The sequence below is a fragment of the Pelodiscus sinensis genome, chromosome 1, assembly GCF_052426305.1.
Source record: "Pelodiscus sinensis isolate ZL-2025 chromosome 1, ASM5242630v1, whole genome shotgun sequence".
Lineage (NCBI taxonomy): Eukaryota > Metazoa > Chordata > Testudines > Trionychidae > Pelodiscus > Pelodiscus sinensis.
This window is the reverse complement of record NC_143052.1, coordinates 355,475,364-355,496,380: the sequence shown is the minus strand read 5'-3', so window position 1 is coordinate 355,496,380 and position 21,017 is coordinate 355,475,364. Positions and strand designations below refer to the sequence as shown.

Here is a 21,017-nt window from a genome sequence, read left to right as displayed (position 1 = left end):
GCAGCCACGTTGCAGCTGGACATGAGCAGCTTGCACTGCTCAGGAAGGATGGACATTTTAGCCCCTGTTGCCGGGCAGAAAGATCTTTCCCTGGGACCATGGCTGTGCAGAGAAGAAAGGACCAGTCTGACTGTCTATCCCACCATCTGCACAGAGCACTGGGTCTGTGAAGCAGGGCAGCTGCTCCGAAGGAAACAGGTACCTTTGAATTCTGAGGGGGACGTGTCTTCTGTAGGAACCTCTCTCAGGCAGCCGCGTCCCGCCCCTCTCTCAGTCCAGTGTCTGCAGCAGCCTCCTACGCTGAGGAACAACACAGGAGTGCGCAGTGTTTATAACTCAGCTCTGGGCAGTCCCAGTGCGGTTCTCTCAGCCTCGAGAGGAGAAGCTGCATTTGGATGCAAACAGGCTGCAGATCTGAGCCAGTCCAGCCGACGTCTCTCTTACCGTGTCTGCACTTCTGGGCTCTTTTTTCAGTGTTAGGGGTAAACAGCAATTAAGGGATATTCCCCAAAGGGAGAGGAGAACTTTTGGGCTCTGGGTTGCGTAAGGAAGGAATTGGCTGCTCTGTGCATTTGTGCGTATTTAAGAAAAAATATAGTTAAGTAGTTAGAAAATGGGGGATAACGCCAAGGTTTCCATAGGACTGGGTACCATGTAAATATCCTGGACTCATTGGATTTGTTCTCCCCATCTCGGTTCATTCCTTCCCAGTGTCTCCCAGATGCATTTGAAATTTGAGGTTCCTGGCTCAGCCAGGCTTCCCAGTACTGCCCCAGCTAGAAGGCTCAAGGATTCCCAGAACTAAACCCTCTGCCTGGTCTTCTGCCTAATGGGGGGTATTTTTCCAGTGCAGAGAACCTGGGTTTCCAAGCACTTGAATGAGATGGAACACATTTTCGTCTGAGCCCAAAAAGGTCAAAGAAAATCTCCGTCTCTTTCTGCTGTCTCCTGACGACTGGCAGGAGCGGGGCCTGAGGCTGCCCTCGCTTCTTGAGAGCCCCTTTTTTTCTGACAAAGGACATCGAGTTTGGAGTCTGGTTCAGGAGGATATAGAAACCCTCAGCCAAAGCATGCTTTGCATATTGAGGCTCCATTGTGTCTCCACACACTCAACTAGAGCCCTTGGCAGTGCAGGAGGCAGCCAATTCCAGGGAGGCTGCATGGCATGGAGCTGCCAACCAGGGCCTGACTGGCATGTCCATACACCTCTCAAATAGTTTTCCTAATTGCGTTATATGGGGTCAGCAGTGAAATATTCTCTGAGTCCCTCTGTCAACCCCCTTCCTTTAGGGCATCCAAATGCCCACGTTCTCCACCATATCTGGTAGGGTGATACTCACTGCTGCGGCACCTCCTGCTGGCTTCCCTGGGAATCAGCACTGAGCCCTCCCCTGGTGGTGTCTCGTCCACTGTCACTTCCCTTCCTGGACTCATATCACTGCAAGGGCCACAACGTCTCTTTCAATGACACCACCTCCCAGCTGTGTCATGTCCGGGTTCCTCCTTCCACAGGGATCTACAGATTCTGCACTGCTCTTCCCAGGATGCTAACCTCACACTCACTGCAAGGCCACCAGTCCTCTCTCCTTCAGCTCCTTCAGAAGCTGCTCTGCTATACAACCCTTCTTATACAGGCTTGCCCGGGCTTGATTGGCTGCTTTGTGCTGCTCTAATTGATAGCCTGCTGCACAGCCTCCCTCGGACTCTGTGGGTCAGTGTGGGTCAGCCACCCCATCACAAGCCATTAACATGCTAATTTGATGAAGGGAAATGGGGAGATGTAATACATTTAGACCATTGTCAATTGTTTGACCTAGTACCAAGTACATTTTGACCTAGTACCTAGTACATTTTGATTAAAAAACTAGCTCTAGATGGTGTCACTACAGAACTCATTAGGGGTATGTCTAGCCTGCATCCCTCTGTCGGCAGAGGGATGCAGATTAGGCAGGTCGACATTGCAAATGAGGCAGTGATTTAAATATCCCGCGACTAATTTGCATAAAAATGGCCACTCCGTTTTGCCGACTCAGCGCTTTGTCGGCAAAAAGCGGCAGTCTAGAGGGGGATCTGTCGAGAAAGAAAGCATTGCAGGAGGCATAAGGGAGCTGTCAAAAAAGGCTTTCTCTCTCAACAGATCCCCCTCTAGACTGCCGCTTTTTGCCGACAAAGTGCTGAGTCGGCAAAACGCAGTGGCCATTTTTATGCAAATTAGGCACGGGATATTTATGTATGAGCAAGTAAGGAATGTATGAGAGGTAAGTGTAAAGGTCACCTGTTCAAAGAAGAAGCTGAGAACAGATGCAAAGAGGCCGAAGTTTGCTGTATATCCCCAGCAAGATGTAAGCAGTGGGCAAATTGATGGGACAAAACATTCATGATCGAAACCAGCTTCGCATGGCAGACCAAGGAAGGTAAGGTGCAAGAAACGTAGCTTCGTTAGAAAACCAACACGACGATGCAAAACCCAGTGATCCTGATGGCAAAGAGGAGAACTGTTATTATACAAGGAGAACTGTTTTGTCGTAAGAGTGGGGACATCCTGCCATGACTGGAGCATTGGTCCAGGCCAATAGACGCCTCATTCCTCCTCCCATGATCAGTGGGGTTGGCCATGGACCATGGACTGATAAATATAACATCGATTGGCGGGACTGTGTGTGGGTGTGTTTGTCTGTCTGTCTGGGTGTGTCTAGACTACATGCCTCCGTCGACGGAGGCATGTAGATTAGACAGATCGGCAAAGGGAAATGAAGCCGCGATTCAAATAATCGTGGCTTCATTTAAATTTAAATTTAAATGGCTGCCGCGGTGAGCCGACAAACAGCTGATCAGCTGTTTGTCGGCTCAGCGTGCTAGTCTGGACGCTCCCCTGCCGACATGAAGCCCTTTATCGACCTCCCCGTTATGCCTCGTAGGATGAGGTTTACCGGGGAGGTTGATAAAGGGCTTTCATGTCGGCAGGGGAGCGTCCAGACTAGCGCGCTGAGCCGACAAACAGCTGATCAGCTGTTTGTCGGCTCAGTGCAGCAGCCATTTAAATTTAAATGAAGCCGCGATGATTTAAATCGCGGCTTCATTTCCCTTTGCCAAACAAACAAATCTACATGGCTCCGTCAATGGAGCCAGGTAGTTTAGACGTACCCTCTGTGTAAGCAGATGTTAACTTCTTTGCCATTGTATTCTCAATAAATGTGGTGTATTACCTTTCCCCTCTAACGATCCCGGGGGCTTCTTATTAGCACGACAAGGTTGATCATTGGCCTCATCCAGTCTGGCCATTCTGATGTTCTTATACAGACTCCCGGTGTAGCTGCCGCCTGTGGTAACCCATTATCTCCAGCTCCTCTCCTAGAGGTAAGGTAGAACCCCAAAGGCCTGACCCCCACCTCTTTCTGCAGTGTCTGTAATAAGGTTTGAATGAACATTTACATTTTAACCGAACCAGGATCCCCGAAATGACGTGCCGCAAGACGTGAAATCATGTTCTTGTTTGAATAGAGGGCGTCTAATATTTAGTTCATTTTCTCTCTTTTGTATAAGAACTAGAAGATTTACCCAGTGTTGCTTGGGTCCTTAAGCCACTTCTTTTTTTTTGGGGGGGGGGATAAAATGAAAATGATCATGCTTCATTTAAATCACTGCTCTAGGGATGAAGGTTCTATATCCTTCTCTCACCACAAATTCTTGTGACGAGGTGAGAAGTGCCTGTCCAACATACGAACAGCCATACCGGGTCAGACCAAAGGTCCGTGGCAGCTGCAGCTCCAGCAGTCACAGCGAGTGGTGGGGTGCATGTCCCCCCAGCTGGGGCAGGTCCTGGTTTGTCTGTCTCCTGCACTCTCTGGCCAGTGTGAGGGATGCAGAAAACTGTGCACTTTCCCCATGCTTCCTGTCAAAGCCGGCAATGCTCCAATACAAATGGGGTGTATAATTCAATCCCCTCACCTCGCACAATCCCTAAGGGGTCACTGAGGGGTGGGGCAGGTCCAGAAGGGGGGTGCACCTGTTCTGAGCCCTTTTTGCCTGCCTCGTGATTCTGCTTCTTTTCTGTATGGCTTTTTGAGAACCGTTCCCATTTTAGGCACCTCCCATTTTCCTGGCACAGCCAGGTCCTGCCCTTGCTCTGTGCTATGGTAAGAGGAAGCTGCCTACCAAGTTTGGTATTCCTAGCTCTTAAAATTTTGGACAAGTTCTTGAACAAACAAACTCTCAGAGGGTATGTCTACACTACCCCGCTAGTTCGAACTAGCGGGGTAATGTATGCATACCGCACTTGCTAATGAAGCCCGGGATTTGAATTTCCCGGGCTTCATTAGCATAAGCGGGGAGCCGCCATTTTTAAATCCCCGCTGCTTCGAACCCCGTGCAGCGCGGCTACACGGGGCTCGAACTAGGTAGTTCGGACTAGGTTCCTATTCCGAACTACCGTTACTCCTCGTGAAACGAGGTGTACCAGTAGTTCGGAATAGGCACCCTAGTCCGAACTACCTAGTTCGAGCCCCGTGTAGCCGCGCTGCACGGGGTTCGAAGCAGCGGGGATTTAAAAATGGCGGCTCCCCGCTTATGCTAATGAAGCCCGGGAAATTCAAATCCCGGGCTTCATTAGCAAGTGCGGTATGCATACATTACCCTCCTGGTTCGAACTAGGAGGGTAGTGTAGACATACCCAGACTGATTGACAGAAAATATCCTCAGACATACAGTAGATTAGATACAATGCCCCATCAACTCATTGCTAAGTGACCTACCAAAAAAACCTGGAGATTTCCAGAGCCTAGACAGCCCTTCAAATTAATATTGTGATCCCTACCAAAATCTCAAAGAGTCCCTTTCCACCTTGGGGTTGGAAGAGGCAGGTGGAATGTATCTGGAGAGCGACAGGGAGAGGGGAAGAGAGGAGCAAGCAACAGGAAAAGGGGTGGAAGAGGCACAACTGGGGTGGTGCTTGACAAAAGGCTTACACCCCAACCAAGTCCACAAGCATGAATGCTCCAATTTCGGACACTGACACAGCACAGTGAGGTCAGAAAAGGATTCAATGTCTCTGAGATGAGTTAGTAAGGGGTACGTGTACACAAAGCGTTGATTTCAGGATACTGGAGGTATCCCAAAAGAGCTACCCCATTTTTTAACAAACCAATCGTAATTTTGAAATATTTTTTGAAATAACGGGCACGCTATTTCAGCACTCCTGTCAAAATAAACAACAAGAAGTCCCGTGGCACATTATAGACTAACAGTTTTATTGGAGCTTAAGTTTTCATGGGCAAAGTCCCACTTCGTCAGATTTGGATTTCCTGTTGAAATAGTTCCTTGAAATAGTGTGGGATCTTCCAAATTTGGCACTGTGTAAATGCGACAGATTTCGAAATAAGCTATTTTGAAATGGAATCGAAATAAGATATACAAGTTACATAGCACAAATTGTGAATCTAATTTTTAATTTAGGCTGCTGTGTAGACACACCCTAAAAGTGATTCAGGACAGAGGGCCTAGCACCATGTCATGAGCCACTTACGCATGGAGCTCAGTCTGATAGCCCAAGCCCCAGGAGAAAACTTTTAATTCCCTTTATGAGTAAAGAGCTTGAGCAGCTTGTCCCGGATCTGCTTGGTCCTCACCCCATAGATGATGGGGTTCAGCATGGGGGGCACCAGGAGATACACATTGGCATTGAGAATGTGGAAATACAGGGGCACATTCTGGCCAAACCGGTGTGTGAGGAAGGAGAAGAGAGATGGGACATAAGAGACCAAAATGACACAGAGATGGGAGCTGCAGGTCCCAAAAGTCTTCAGCCGGGCGTCCTTTGTGGGGAGGCTGAATATGGTCCTGAGGATCTGAATATAGGATATGACAATAAAAATGAAATCCAGAACAGCAACAAGCAGAGCCACAGAGAGACTGTAATAATTACTGAGGCTGATGTCCGCACAGGCCAGCTTCACCACGGCCATGTGCTCACAGTACGAATGGGCGATAATGTTGGTTCTGCAATATGGCCATTGCTGAGCCAGGAAGGGAATAGGCAGCACCAGCACACAGCCGCGCAGCACTAAAGCCACACCCATCTTGGCCCCCACATGGTTCGTGAGGATGGTGGAATATCTCAGGGGATGGCAGATGGCCACGTAGCGATCCAACGCCATGGCCACGAAGATCCCCGACTCCACCATGGAGAAGCTGTGAATGAAGAACATCTGGGTGAGGCAGGCACTGAAATTGATCTCCCTGGAATTGAACCAGAAGATGCTCAGCACTTTGGGCAGGGTGGACGTGGACAGGACCAGGTCGGTGACGGCCAGCATGCAGAGGAAATAGTACATGGGCTCATGGAGGCTCGGCTCCCTCTTCACAATGAACAGGATGGTGAAGTTCCCCAAGATGACTACAATGTACATGATGCAGAAGGGGATGGAGATCCAGACATGGGCCGTCTCCAGGCCTGGGATGCCCAGCAGGATGAAGGTGGAGGGGTTGGAAAAGTGGGTCTGGTTGGAATCTGACATGGCGCAAGGGAGAAGGTGTCCAACTCTGTGGCAGAACAGTGTCTCACGAAAGTGCCACAGATTCCTGTGACTTCCAGTAAAAATGGTTGCCCAGGGTCCAGGTTGATGGTCACTGGATAAACACCTGCACAGAGACACAATGTTAATGAGACACAACATGCACTGTTGGGGGCTTTTCTCATTTTTTGAGATTATTCAAGTAAACAAACCATTAACAACCGACAGCGCCATTGCCAATTCCACGTTTGATGATGCTCCATGCAACAATGATTCCTGCACATAGCAGTGTGGAAAACCTTAATAGACACCAGCAGAAAATAGGGTGGATACTGATTAGCTCCCAGTTTGTCTCCATCCGATGAAAGCAAGAGAAGAGAGTCCATGCTTGTCAAGGCTGATTCCCTAACAGCACAGACATCAGATCCAAAGTCCCACAACAGAAAACAATAAAAACCTAATGGATGTATCAAAACTTTACCCTGCTTACAGATGGTAAAGAGTCTTTTCTTGGAGAGAGACATGTTGTCTGTCCCCCTCAGTATCTAGAGCAAACTGGCTCAGAGACAAAAAAGGGAAACCCCCCCAAAATTCCTTTGTCTCAGTTTGAAATCCCTATCTGCATTTCTATTGGCTGACTGCTACCTGGCTAGGTACAGTTAACCCCATAGTCCCCAGGCTACTGGCCATCCCTCATGACCATGACAATGCCTTAGGCAGTTCTCCAGTCACCCCAGTTGCTCCAATTCTGAGAGTGGGGGAAACCCCAAAGCTTTGCTAAGACTTGTGCTAGGTTAGAACATCCCAAGAACAGTGCACCTCAGGGAAAAGACCTGGATGTCACTGAGAGCAGCACTTTGGAAACACCTGCTCTTTCACAGCCGTGACAAAACAAAGACAATGGCTGGATACCTAAAGAATAGGATGGAGATTAACCTGCTCTGGTGATGCTCTCAGTTGTGGTAACCTAGTCTCTAGACATGATGTAGCAGGTAGAAAGGAGAATTTCAAGACAGGGTATGAGAACTGGGGAGGTTGGCAGGTGCGGACAGCGGAAGAGTCTGAAACTATTTAGTTTACAGCAGAGACAAAGTAGGGGGCATACGATAGAGAAGAGGCCGGGTTGATTTAGATGGGATTGGTCCTGCCTAGAGCAGGGGGCTGGACTTGATGATCTTCAGAGGTCTCTTCCAGCTCTGTGGTTCTATGATAAGGGGATGGCTTGATGAGATAATATGAACTTGGTAACTAATTGACCATTCATTTTCAGTGGGAAATATGTCAATGGAGAGTTACTATAGGAGTTACTATAGAGAACTTTCTGGGTGTCTGGCTGGTGAGTCTTGCCCACATGCTCAGGGTTTAGCTGATCGCCATATTTGGGGTCGGGAAGGAATTTTCCTCCAGGGTAGATTGGCAGAGGCCCTGCAGGTTTTTCGCCTTCCTCTGTAGCATGGGGCACAGATCACAGCTGGAGGATTCTCTGCATCTTGGAACCTTCAAAGTATTTGAAGGCTTCAATATCTGAGATCTAGGTGAAAGGATTATTCTAGGAGGGATGGTGAGATTCTGTAGCCTGCACTGTGCAGGGGGTCAGACTAGATGATCATAATGGTCCCTTCTGACCTTAAAGTCTATGAGTCTATGAGGCAATGAAGAATGGAACGAAGTCCCTTCAACTGGGAAAACAAAGAGTAGTTCCCAACAAGTAATATCTAAGGGTGTGTCTAGACTACATGCCTCCGTTGACGGAGGCATGTAGATTAGCCAGATCGGCAGAGGGAAATGAAGCCGCGATTAAAATAATCGCAGCTTCATTTAAATTTAAATGGCTGCCCCGCTCTGCCGATCAGCTGTTTGTCGGCAGATCGGGGCAGTCTGGATGCGCCGCGCCGACAAAGAAGCCTTTCTTGATCGGCACAGGTAAACCTGGTTTCACGAGGCATACCTGTGCCGATCAAGAAAGGCTTCTTTGTCGGCGCGTCGCGTCCAGACTGCCCCGATCTGCCGACAAACAGCTGATCGGCAGAGCGGGGCAGCCATTTAAATTTAAATGAAGCCGCGATTATTTTAATCGCAGCTTCATTTCCCTCTGCCGATCTGGCTAATCTACATGCCTCCGTCGACGGGATCCCTCCTGTCACCCATTTCCAGACAAACAGAGGCTGGGGACACCATTCCTACCCATCCTGCCTCATAGCCATTGATGGACCCAACCTCCATGATTCTATCTAGCTCTTTTTTGAGCCCTGTTAAAGTCCTAGCCTTCACCACATCCTCTGGCAAGGAGTTCCACAGGTTGACAGAGTGACGAAAAACGTCATTTTGTTTGTTTGGCAATAACAAATTCTCTGTTTTATTCTCTATCCCTTTTTTAATGATTCCAAACATTCTATTTGCTTTTTTGACTGTCACTGCACACTGAGTGGATGTTTTCAGAGAACTATCCACAATGACTCCAAGATCCCTCTCTTGAGTCGTTGTAGCCAAATTAGTCCCCATCATTTTCTATGTCTAGCTGGCATTATTTTTTTCCAATGTTCATTACTTTACATTTATCAACATTACATTTCATTTGCCATTTTGTTGCCCAAATACCTGAAAGGCTGCCATAAAACACACGACAAAAAGTTGTTCTCTCTTGCCAGCAGGCAGAACAAGAACCTGTGTGTTCAAACTCCAGCAGAACAGATTTAGATGCAATCTCCAGATAAAACTTCCCAACTAAGACCAGGAGGAGAATGGAATGTGGTTCTGGAAACCCCTTCAGTGGAGGTTTTCTGGAGAGGTTGGAGAATAATCTGTGTGGGATGGTTTAGGTGCAGCAAATCCTAAAATTTGGTAGGGGTGAGAATACCTGACTCTTCTCAGCCCCAGGTACTGTGGCTCTATAACATGAAGTCCTAATGTTGCTTGGGCCTTAATCAGACACAGGTTACAGGACCCAATATTGGGCTAACTGCCTGAAATTTCACGGCCTGTGTTATAAAGCAGACCAGGAAGTGATAGTTCATAAGAACATAAGAACATAAGAATGGCCGTACTGGGTCAGACCAAAGGTCCATCTAGCCCAGTATTCTGACTACCAACAGTGGCCAGCACCAGGTGCCCCAGAGAGGGTGGACCGAAGACAATGATCAAGCGATTTGTCTCCTGCCATCCCTCTCCAGCCTCTGACAAACAGAGGCCAAGGACACCATTTTATCCCCTGGCTAATAGCCTTTTATGGACCTAACCTCCATGAATTTATCCAGTTTCTCTTTAAACTCTATTATAGTCCTAGCCTTCACCGCCTCCTCTGGCAAGGAGTTCCACAGGTTGACAACACGCTGTGTGAAGAAGAACTTCCTTTTATTAGTTTTAAACCTGCTACCCATTCATTTCATACCTCTCATGACCCATGAACACGGGAAGCTTCCGTTTCATTTAACCACGATAAAAATAAAATGAGTCACCCAAACCCCACTTAGCCTGTGGAACTCCTTGCTGCAGACACTGGAGCGAGAAGCTCAGCTGAAGGAGAGTCACAAATTGACTGGCTGTGGCAGCTGCTGCTCCTATAGTGAAGGCTGGCTGAACACTTTCATTAAAAGACTCCATTTTTGGATGCTTCTACGTTTGCCAAACTTTAAGCCTCTGAGCTGAAATTGCCAATGCTGGGGGTCTGCTTCCGATGGAATTGATGTTTGACCGTCGCACATGTTACAGTTCAGCCGACTTCCTGAGTGAAGGGAGGAAAGGAGGTGTCTTACCCCTGCTGAAAAATGTGTATCCTTCTCCAAGTGAGGAGTCCTGCTTTTTGGCAGATACAAGGCAGGGAACCTGCCCCACACCCAGGTTACTGGCCAGAGCTCTCCATTGCGAGCGGAGGAGGTACGAGTCTCTGTGAATTCACAGACCGCGGACTCCTGAGCTCCGTACTGTGTCCTAACCCCAATCCAAGCCTGAATTCAGTGCAGCCTGAGGAAAATACGGGCTGACGTCTCAACCTTGTGTTCTACATAAAACCATTCATCCGGAAGGATCCACTCAGGCACTGAAGCGCAGCCACCATCGGCTGGAGGCCATCAATCAGGGCGGGTTGAGGGGCACCGAAAACAAGGCCCCGCTGCTTAGTGATTCGGAAACAAGCAGGGGCAAGCCCCCCGGGCTATTTCATGGCTGTGCTGAGGGGAACGGACCCCAGACTGACTCCCTAACTCATCACGTGCCCGGTGCCTTGTTCTGTTTTGGGGCAGGGAAGCACCTCAGCCCAAGCTGGGGTCCCTGTGAATCCTGAAAGGGATGTGGCCTCCTTCCCACGGAGCCGGGCCCCATGTCGGTCTCACCCTGGCCTCTGCAGCAGCATTCCACGTGGGGCGTGCGCCATTTCTAACAGAGCTCTGTGCAATCCCTGTGGGGCTCGTTCGTCCTCCAGGGAACCCGTGAGCACCTGGCTGCAAACAGGCTGGAGACCCGCCTGTCTGGGCTTCTGGGCTCTTTCTCCAGCTTTAGGAGTAAACAGCAATTACGGGACCTTCCCAGAGGGAGAGGAAAACTCTTGGGCTCTGGGCTGAGTCCAAAAAGACTTGGCTGCTTTCAAATCATTGTTGAATTATAAGAAAACAGGGGCCGATGTCTAGGTCCCCACAGCCACTGATGCCCTGTGGATGCCCAGAATAGCTGGATAGAGAGCAGACAGGCAGAACTGGAGAGAGAAGATGCGGGGGGAAGATACAGGCATTTTCTGCAGGCACTCAAAGCTCTTGCTAAGCAATCAATAAACAGTGATTCTCCTCAGGGTGAAGCTCTTTTCATTAAAGGTGTCAAGTATCAGAGGGGTCGCCGTGTTAGTCTAAATCTGCAAAAGCAGCCAGGAGTCCTGTGGCACCTTATAGACTAACTGAAGTGTAGGAGCATAAGCTTTCGTGGGCAAAGACCCACTTCATCACAGGCATCTGACGAAGTGAGTCTTTGCCCACGCAAGCTTATGCTCCTACACTTCAGTTAGTCTATAAGGTGCCACAGGACTCCTGGCTGCTTTTTCATTAAAGGATCTTCAAAACTCGGAGCACAGGAAAGTCCATAGGATGAAACCCCCATTATACAGATAGGTAAAGTGAGGCACAGGGAGACATGACGTGGTCACCATCAGGCAGAGACCAAGAGGTGGAAGAGTCCCAACTTCCCTGCCATGACAGCAGTCTCTGTGTCACACCAAGAAGGGACTGGGCTTCTGCTCTAGCAGGGCCTGTTTGTTAGGTGGGAGGCAGAGGAAAGGCTGGAAGGAGGAGGCTGAAACAGCACCATCTTCTCTAGGGCTGTGTCTAGACTACATGCCTCTGTCGGCAGAGGCATGTAGATTAGACACATAGGCAAAGGCAAATGAAGCCGCGATTTAAATGATCGCGGCTTCATTTACATTTACATGGCTGCCGCGCTGAGCCGACAAATAGCCGATCAGCTGTTTGTCGGCTCACACGCTAGTCTGGACGTTCCCCCTGTCGACATCAAAGCCCTTTGTCGGCAGCCCAGTTATTCCTCATGGAATGAGGTTTACCGGGGCTGCCGACAAAGGGCTTTGATGTCGGCAGGGGGGACGTCCAGACTAGCGCGCGAGCCGACAAACAGCTGATCAGCTGTTTGTCGGCTCAGCGCGGCAGCCATGTAAATGTAAATAAAGCCGCGATCATTTAAATCGTGGCTTCATTTGCCTTTGCTGAACAAACAAATCTACATGGCTCTGCCGACAGAGGCATGTAGTGTAGACGTACCCTAGGTGACGCTGAGGGTTTCAGAATGAGCTGTTGTGTGGGTGCTCCAGCTCCTGGGAGGGGGGAACCCCGGGACTCCACTTCCCCTCCCACCCTGGGGTCGCTCTGGGGGAACCGACAGTACAAGCAGCACCAACACAATGTCCCTATGGATGAAGGGTAGCAAGGCCTTCCCCCCCCCCCCTAGTTATCCTGGAACAAGTCGGGGAGGGCTAGATGAGCGTTTGCATTGGATTCATTCTTTCCCTCTCGGTCCATTCACTCCCAGTGGGTCCCAGAAGGAACTGGAATGGGAGGTGCCAGGCTGAGTCAGACTTTCCAACCCCGCCCCGGCTAGAGGGCGCTCGGATCCCCAGAGCTGGGCTCTCGGCCTGCCCCTCTCCCAGTTAGGGGTATTTCTCTGGAGGGAAACACCAGCGTGTTTGAGAATTGGAACGAGGGTGACAAATCTTCCTGGCCCAGCCCAACAGGGGGCAACCCCAGCTATCCGACACAAAAAAAGAGTTCCAAAAGAGTTGTCTCTGGAGATCGCTGCCCTGCAGATGTTAATTGTAGTGCATATTTGAACCCCTGGACTATCTCCGAAGACCAGTTCTGAGCGAATGCCACAGCAGTATTCCAAGAGGTGTGGCATAGGCATGAAATGCTGAGTCGCCTGCTATGGGATGGTAAATACAGAACTAAAGAGCAGGGCTACACTCCATGCCTTTTCCAGCCGCGTGCGAGAGTTTGAGTCATCCTTGCGGAATATCCTGTTGGATGTGCTAGGGATTAGCTCTGCCTCCTTTTCTGGTGGGTCGTCTCCTGCTGTCGCCTCAGGTCCGGGACCTGCGTCACTTCCAGGCTTGCATCATCTTGCTCTATGGCTGTCCCAGGTCCTGTGTTCGCCCCTTTCAGGAAGAACAGAAATTCCTGTCCAGCCACTCCCTCAGTATCCTGGGATTGCGTCGCATGTGGGTAAAGCACCTTCCTTGCCCTTATCACGAGGCCTCAGCACACTGGCCCTAGAGGCCTTAGCAGCTGCCTCTGTTCCTGCCTAGCACTGCTCTGCCCACAATGCTAAACTCATATTGAGGGCAAGGCAGCCAGTTCCCTCTCCCGGAGCTCCAGAGAGTAACTGAAGCTTCTCCGCTCTGCAGACCTTCTTATCCAGCCCGGCCTGGACTGGCTGCTCTTAGGAACATCAGACTGGCCATATTGGGTACGACCAAAGGTCTATCGAGCCTAGTATCCTGTCTTCCAAAGGTGGCCAATGGCAGGTGCCCCAGAGGAAATGAACAGAAGAGGGACTCACCACAGAGATCCATCCCCAGCTTCTGACAGAGGGTAAGGACACCATTCCTACCTGTCCCCACTAATAGGCATTGATAGACCTAACCTCCATGCATTGTGACAGGGTCAGGCCAGGGACCTGGCTGCTGCAGAGAGGGGGAAAGGCAGCCCAAAAGAGAAGAAACCCTGTTAGGGTCTGTCTACACTACAGCACTAATTCAAACTAACTTAGTTCGAATTAGTTAATTCGAACTAAGCTAATTCAAACTAACGCATCCAGACTAAAAAACTAGTTCGAATTAGCATTTTGCTAATTCGAACTAGCATGTCCACATTGAGTGGACCCTGAACCGGGGTTAAGGATAGCCGGAAGCAGTGCCGGCAGGGCATCAGATGAGGACTTAGAGCGTGGAGATGCTGCCTCAGGCTAGCCGAGGGCTGTGCTTAAAGGGACCTGACCCCCCACCCCGGACAGACGGTTCTCAGGGGTGCCCCGCTTGCAAAGCAGTCCTGGCTTGGATTGCCCGGAGTACCCACACTGGGCACATCACAGCACTCGGCCATCAGACCGGCTGCACTTGCCGCAGGGTGCCATCTGGGGAGAGGGGGCAATTGGGGGGCTGCAGGAGAGCTTCCACACCCAGAAGCCCGCAGAGCCAGCCCAGTCCTCCCCATCGGGAGCTCATACCCCATTCCTCCCTCACCTCCTTCCACTTACCCTTCCCTAGCCCCCCTTCCTGATGTACAAAATAAAGAAAACGTGTGGTCAAAAATAGAATCTCTCTTTATTGAACAAAACTTGGAGAGACTGGGAAAAGGAGGTGGGAGAGGGGAAGAGAGAGGGTGGGAGAGGGGAGGGCAACTAAAATGATCAGAGGTTTGGAAGAGGTCCGATATGAAGAGAGGCTAAAGAGACTGGGACTTTTCAGTTTAGAAAAGAGGAGACTGAGGGGGGATAGGATAGAGGTCTATAAAAGCATGAGTGGGGTGGAGAGGGTGCATCAAGAAAAGTTCTTCATTAGTTCCCATAATAGAAGGACTAGAGGACACCAAAGGAAAGGAATGGGTAGCAGGCTTCAAACTAGTAACAGAAAGTTCTTCTTCACAAAGCAAAGAGTCAACCTGTGGAACTCCTTGCTGCAGGAGGCTATGAAGGCTAGAACTAGAACAGAGTTTAAAGAGAAGTGAGATAAAGTGATGGAGGTTGGGTCCATGGAGTGGTATTAGCCAGGGGGTAGGAGTGGTGTCCCTGCCCAAAGTTTGTGGAAGGCTGGAGAGGGATGGCACGAGACAAATGGCTTGGTCACTGTCTTTGGTCCATCCCCTCCAGGGTCCCTAGGGTTGGCCGCTGTCAGCAGACAGGCTACTGAGCTAGATGGACCTTTGGTCTGACCCAGTACGGCCATTGTAAGCTCAGGGTCGGGGGTCTCAGTGGACCACCTTGATTTTCATGCACACCTGTTCTTGGGTGGCCAGGCTGGCAGCTCTCCTGCCCTAGATGGCCACTTTCCTGTGCCTAGTGCGGAGGTCGTGGATGAGGTCCACGATGTCCGCACTAGCCCAGGCGGGTGCCCGCCTCTTGCGGTCCCGGGCAAGCTTTTCCGTTAAAAGCATTTTTCGGAAAATCATGCCAGTGTTGACGTAGCCCAATAGTCCTGCATCCAATAGTCCAGCACTCCTGATAGTCCGGCATTAAAATGGCAAGAGCCTAGTGAGTGAGCTTTGGCAAAAAATGAGTCACAAGATAACAGCGGCAGCAGCTGAACTGAGCAAAAAGGGTAAAAAAGGCTTAAAAAAATGAAAACATTACAGTATACTGTATACAGTATGCACAATAAAAAGGCTTTAGAACACTTTATATACAGTATATAATGTATACAGTATATATATAACCATCTTACAGTACCTCCTGATAGACCGGCATATCTGATAATCCGGCACCACCTAGGTCCCATAGGTTCCAGATTATCAGAAGTCTACTGTATATAATAGCCCAATGTCTGTGAGTCTGGCCATTTTTCCGACAAAAATCTATAGTGTAGACATACCCTCCTGGAGAGAAGCACCTACGACAGGTCAGTCCTGTTTTGTGAGAGACCCGTGAGAGCTGTGAAAACCAAACTCTGTTCTTTCTGATTCGGAGCAGGGAGTGAAGCACAGATGTCTCTGTGCCACTTGCGTGCTGTGAACTCCAGGCGGATGAGTTTTTCACGTGGGGCTGTCAGTCGGTCTGTAGGGAGTTGTTCCACTTGGTAAAAATGAACCTTCAGGGCAGCCATGATTTGTGTGTGCAAAGACACCGGCACACACATGTAAACACACACGGAGACTCACATGCGCGTGCGCACACACACAGATGCGCCCGCCCACCCCCCCACCCACCACACACAGATGCATAAACATTCATTCCCAAACTGAAAGGCCCCATCCAGAAGGCACGGTCTGCGAACCCCTCGCAAACCTTGCTTGCTTGGGAGGGGGGCCGAGGAACATCTGGTTGGAGAATCCCGTCAGAATTGAGACCTGAGCACAGATTCCGAGCGCTCAGCCTGCTTTCTGCAGGCCACTGGCGGCACCTTAGGCTCCGATGCGCCAGGGTTCTGAGAGGGAAATACTGACGGGAATACTCGGTCTCCGGTACCTCATGGCCAGGCAGTACTAAAAGACATGTTCCACTTGGTTTCCTTTGCTTTCTGCACCAATTCTACAGCAGCTCCAGCAGGGTGGGTTTGTCTCACCACACCCAGTGGAGTGGAGTTGCTTGAAGTTTTTGGCCATGAGTTTCAGGTCCCAAAAGGTGTCTGATTTATCTTCTTGGTATCCAATAATCCCTTTGCCTCTCGGATTATCACCTCTGACAGGCCCCATATGCAACTCGGGAGGATAACCTGTGGAAATATAAACAACAAGCACTTCTTGGTATTTAAAGGAGCTTATCTTGCTTAATTTGTTTTTTAAAAATACCAGGACCTGCAAAATGCAGCTTAAACTTGTACTCCTTCAACTGTGTGGCATGTCTCCACTCAGGCTGATGCTCCAGATGAAATGAGGTCTCAAATTATCTGATTCACCATAGTCCATGCCATTCCCCTTCTGGAATTAAAAAAATAACACACACATGGAGATATACCATCTCACAGAGCTGGAAGGGACCTTGAAAGGTCATTGAATCCACTCCCCTGCTCTCATAACAGGACTAAGCTCCAACCCTGACAGATTTGCCCCAGATGCCTAAATGGCCCCCCTTCAAGGATTGAACTCACAACTCAGAGTTTAACAGGTTACTGCTCAAACTACTGAGCTCTCCCTCGCTTCAGTGTCATGCTTAATCATTACTTGGTGTCCTACTTGCCATTCCCTACTATCACCCCACTCATCAAATGCTTGGTTCATCTTTTGTTTTTCTACCAGTTGTGCTACAGCTGTTCCCTGGTCTGTTGCCAACCCTATTTGAGCCTGTTTATTCGGACTGTTGACAGTGTAGGACTATCAGGAAAAGGAGAGGGTGTTTGAAGGTCTGTGCCGCGGAGTGGCGTACGGGGTAAAATGGGAAACTGATCTCCAGTGTAGTAAGGCTTCGGAGGAGATAGAGGAATAATGACGGACCTTTATGGAACAATCCACCCTAAAGGTGGAACTTCAGAGGGTAGCTGAGTTCGTCTGTTACAGAAAAAAACAGCAAGCAAATGGTCTGGTAGCACTTTACAGACTAACAAAACATGTAGATGGTATCATGAGCCTTCATGGTATCATGAGCTTTCAGGTCATCTGAAGAAGTGGGCCATGCCTACAGAAGCTCATGACCCCATCTACATGTTTTGTTAGTCTATAAAGTGCTACCAGACCATTTGCTTGCTGTTTTTTTTTTACTAAACGTGGAGGCAATGGATGTGAAGACACGAGGCACAGCAAGGAAAAAGGGGCCGTGCGAGACAGTTGAGGTGGGATGAATAGGCGGGGAGGTTTGCAGATCTAGAGGATGAACTGAGTCTGCAGGGCAAGGCTCTCTGGGCTCTTTAGGATCTGATTGGGCTGTGGCTTGTGGAGGTAGGAAGAGAGGTGGAAGATCTAACTCCTGAGGACCAGATAGCCACATGGGCAGAGTCTGTTGGGCTGGGCCACATCACACATTGAGGTGGTAGGGTTGGGAAAACCATTTCTAATTCCAGGGCAGGTGGCCAAAAAAAATGGCTGGGTTGTACCCCTATATTTGTGTAGAAGTAAGATGCAGAGACTCCCTGGGGATATGGGACAGGATATATGTAATCACACAGAGGCCTGGGCCTGGTACTGGTTGAATCCCCTGACTACTCGTGGCTAATAAAATGGCACTGGGTGTGTTTTCCTCCTGGAGCACATGGGTTGTTAATATAACGGGAATAGAACAGAATAGTTAACATGCTACCAGGCATGGGGGGAGTATAATATACGAGCGCACCCTGGCCGTGTCCAGACTCAGGGTTTTTTTCGGGAAAAGTAGCCTTTTCCCGAAAAAACTTCCCCTGCGTCCAGACTCAAGCCGCGTTCTTTCGAAATTATTTCGAAAGAACGCGGCTTTTCTTTCGATGGCGGTAAACCTCAATTTACAAGGAAGAACGCCTTCTTTCGAAAGTTCCTCTTTCGAAAGAAGGCGTTCTTCAATGTAAAGAGGCCGTCTTCGAAAGAGAGCATCCAGACTCGCTGGGTGTTCTCTTTCGAAAAAGCGGATTTCTCTTTCGAAAGATCCGCCTGCAGTCTAGACGCGATCTTTTGAAAGAGGCTCTTTCGAAAGATGTTTTCGAAAGAGCCTCTTTCGAAAGAAGCCTGCAGTCTAGACGTAGCCCCTGTGTGACTGTCTCACTTCCTATCTCATGTCAAGGGCAAGGACCGAGTTGGGAGGGGCAATGGAGAATGAGGGGAAGGTGCAATCCACTGACATTCCAAAGACATACCTGTTCTCGTCCATCCCACAGTGTCACTCTGTTGTTCCCAAAGAGGAAAGGACCAACAATTGTACGGACTGGGAGCAAGCATGTCCATTTCAGGAAGAACGTTTGCTAAGGAGAAGGGCGGATCGGAGTGACAGGTGTGTTTCTGCGACGCTCAGCTCCATTCGCATCAACGTGCTTACACCTTAGAATCTTAGAACCATAGAGCGGGAAGAGACCTCAGGAGGTCATCAAGTCCAGCCCCCTGCCCAAGGCAGGACCCATCCCAACGAAATCAACCCAGACAGGGCTTTGTCAAGCCAGGCTTCAAAACTTCTAGGGTGGAGATTCCACCCCCTCCCTAGGGAACCCATCCCAGTGCTTCCCCACCCTCCTAGGGGAATAGTTTTTCCTACTATCCAACCTAGACCTGCCCCACTGTAACTTGAGACCATTGTGCCTTGTCCTGCCACCTGTCACCACTGAGAACAGCCTCTCTCCAGCCTCTTTGGAATCCCCCTTCAGGAAGTTGAAAGCAGCCTGTATGCCTTGTCTTCGGCTCCCTGTGCTCATCACAAGAACCAGGGGAGAGTGTGCAGGGAAAGATCTCTCACAGTGACAGGGGAAGGGGAGGAGAGGAGCAAGGATGGGGTGAGATCTCAGGGAGAGGATTAGAGGAGGGGCAGAGCCCTGGTAGAAGAGGTGGGCAAAGGGCAGAGTTTAGGGAGTCCAGTTTCCAGAATTTTGAAACGTGCATGACCTGACTCTCATGTGTCCCTCACTGACACATCACACCAAGACCAGGAAAAGGTTCATGTCTTTTCTGGGCAGAGGGTCCAGCACCGTATCAACAGCCAGCTCTGCACAGCTCTCCATCTGAGAGCCAGAGGCCCAGGAGAAAACTTTTAATTCCCTTTATGAATCAACAGCTGCAGCAGCCTGTCCCGGATCTGTCTGGTCCTCACCCCGTAGATGATGGGGTTCAGCATGGGGGGCACCAGGATGTAGACATTGGCAAAGAGAACATGGAAATACAGAGGCACATTCTGGCCAAACCGATGGGTGAGGAAGGAGAAGAGAGCAGGAATGTAAAAGGCTAAGATGGCACAGAGGTGGGAGCTGCAGGTGCCAAAAGTTTTGAGCCGGGCGTCCTTTGTGGGGAGTCTAAAGATGGCCCTGAGGATCTGTGTGTAGGACATGGTGATACATGAGATGTCTACCCCACTCACAAAGAATACCACAAAGAGGCCATAGTAACTACTGACGCGAACGTCGGCGCAGGCCAGCTTCACCACGGCCATGTGCTCGCAATAGGAGTGGGGGATGATGTTGGTTCTGCAATATGGCCACTGCCTTTCCATGAAGGGATAAGGCAGTATGAGCATGCCACCACGTAATGCCACGGCCAGGCCCATCTTGGCCACCACAGAGTTTGTCAGGATGGTGGAATGTCTGAGGGGATGGCAGATGGCCACGTAGCGATCAAATGCCATGGCCACGAAGATCGCAGACTCCATTGCTGAGACGCTATGAATGAAGAACATCTGGGTGAGGCAGGCACTGAAATCGATCTCCCTGGAACTGAACCAGAAGATTGCCAGCATTTTGGGCAAGATAGAGCAGGACAGGACCAGATCAGCTGCCGCCAGCATGCAGAGGAAATAGTACACGGGCTCATGGAGGCTCGGCTCCTTCTTCACAATGAACAGGATGGTGAAGTTGCCCAAGAGGGCTATGACGTACATGATGCAGAAGGGGATGGAGATCCAGACGTGGGCCAACTCCAAGCCAGGGATGCCCAGCAGGATGAAGGTGGAGGGGTTGGTGAAGTTAGTTGTGTTGGAATCTGCCATGGAGTAAGGGAGAAGGCGTCCAACTTGGAGGCAGAACGGTGTCTCCTGCTTGCACCGAATGTTCCCGTCACTTCTTGTGTGTGCCCAGGATCTAGGGTGAAGGTCTCAGTATAAACACCTGGAGGGAGAGACAATGTTAATATGGCTGTGTCTAGACTACACCTCTCTGTCAACAGAGAGATGTACATTAGGCACGTTGAAATTACTAATGAAACAGGAGACAGACCCATAGTCTCCTATAGACAACCACCTAACCTCAAGATGATTCTTACCAACCACCACAGGACATACCACACTAATACCAACCCTGGAACCTCCCCTTGCAACAAACCCCGTTGCCAGCTTTGTCCACATATTCACTCTGCTGATACCATTATTGGACCTAACCAAGTGAGTTATAAGATCAAGAACACATCCCTGCGCATCCAGAAATATAATCTATGCTATCATGTGCCGAAAGTGTCCGTCTGCTATGTACATTGGACAAACGTCTCAGACACTTCGCCAAAGGATCAATGCCCACAAAACAGATATCAGACAAGATCACAAAGAAAAAACAGTTTCTTGCCATTTTAACCAGAAAGGACACTCTCTCAATGACTTAACCACCTGCATTCTGCTACAAAGACCTTTTACATCTGCACTTGAAAGGGAATCCTCTGAACTGTCATTCATGTTAAAATTCGACACTTTCCAAAAAGGACTCAACAAACACTTGAACTA

At 49.6% G+C, this 21,017-nt stretch overlaps 2 protein-coding genes across 2 annotated transcripts; both read right to left on the bottom strand.

Moving 5' to 3' along the window:
• Positions 1-5,564: 5,564 nt before the first annotated feature.
• LOC102444947 (olfactory receptor 52E4-like) lies at positions 5,565-6,512 on the bottom strand. The gene has a single exon (XM_006110801.4). It carries the CDS (start codon positions 6,510-6,512, stop codon positions 5,565-5,567), a length of 948 nt encoding a protein of 315 aa, XP_006110863.3.
• Positions 6,513-19,346: 12,834 nt separating this feature from the next.
• On the bottom strand, positions 19,347-20,294 carry LOC102445689 (olfactory receptor 52R1-like). The gene has a single exon (XM_006110804.3). The coding sequence runs from the start codon at positions 20,292-20,294 to the stop codon at positions 19,347-19,349; it is 948 nt and encodes a 315-aa protein (XP_006110866.3).
• Positions 20,295-21,017: the final 723 nt, after the last annotated feature.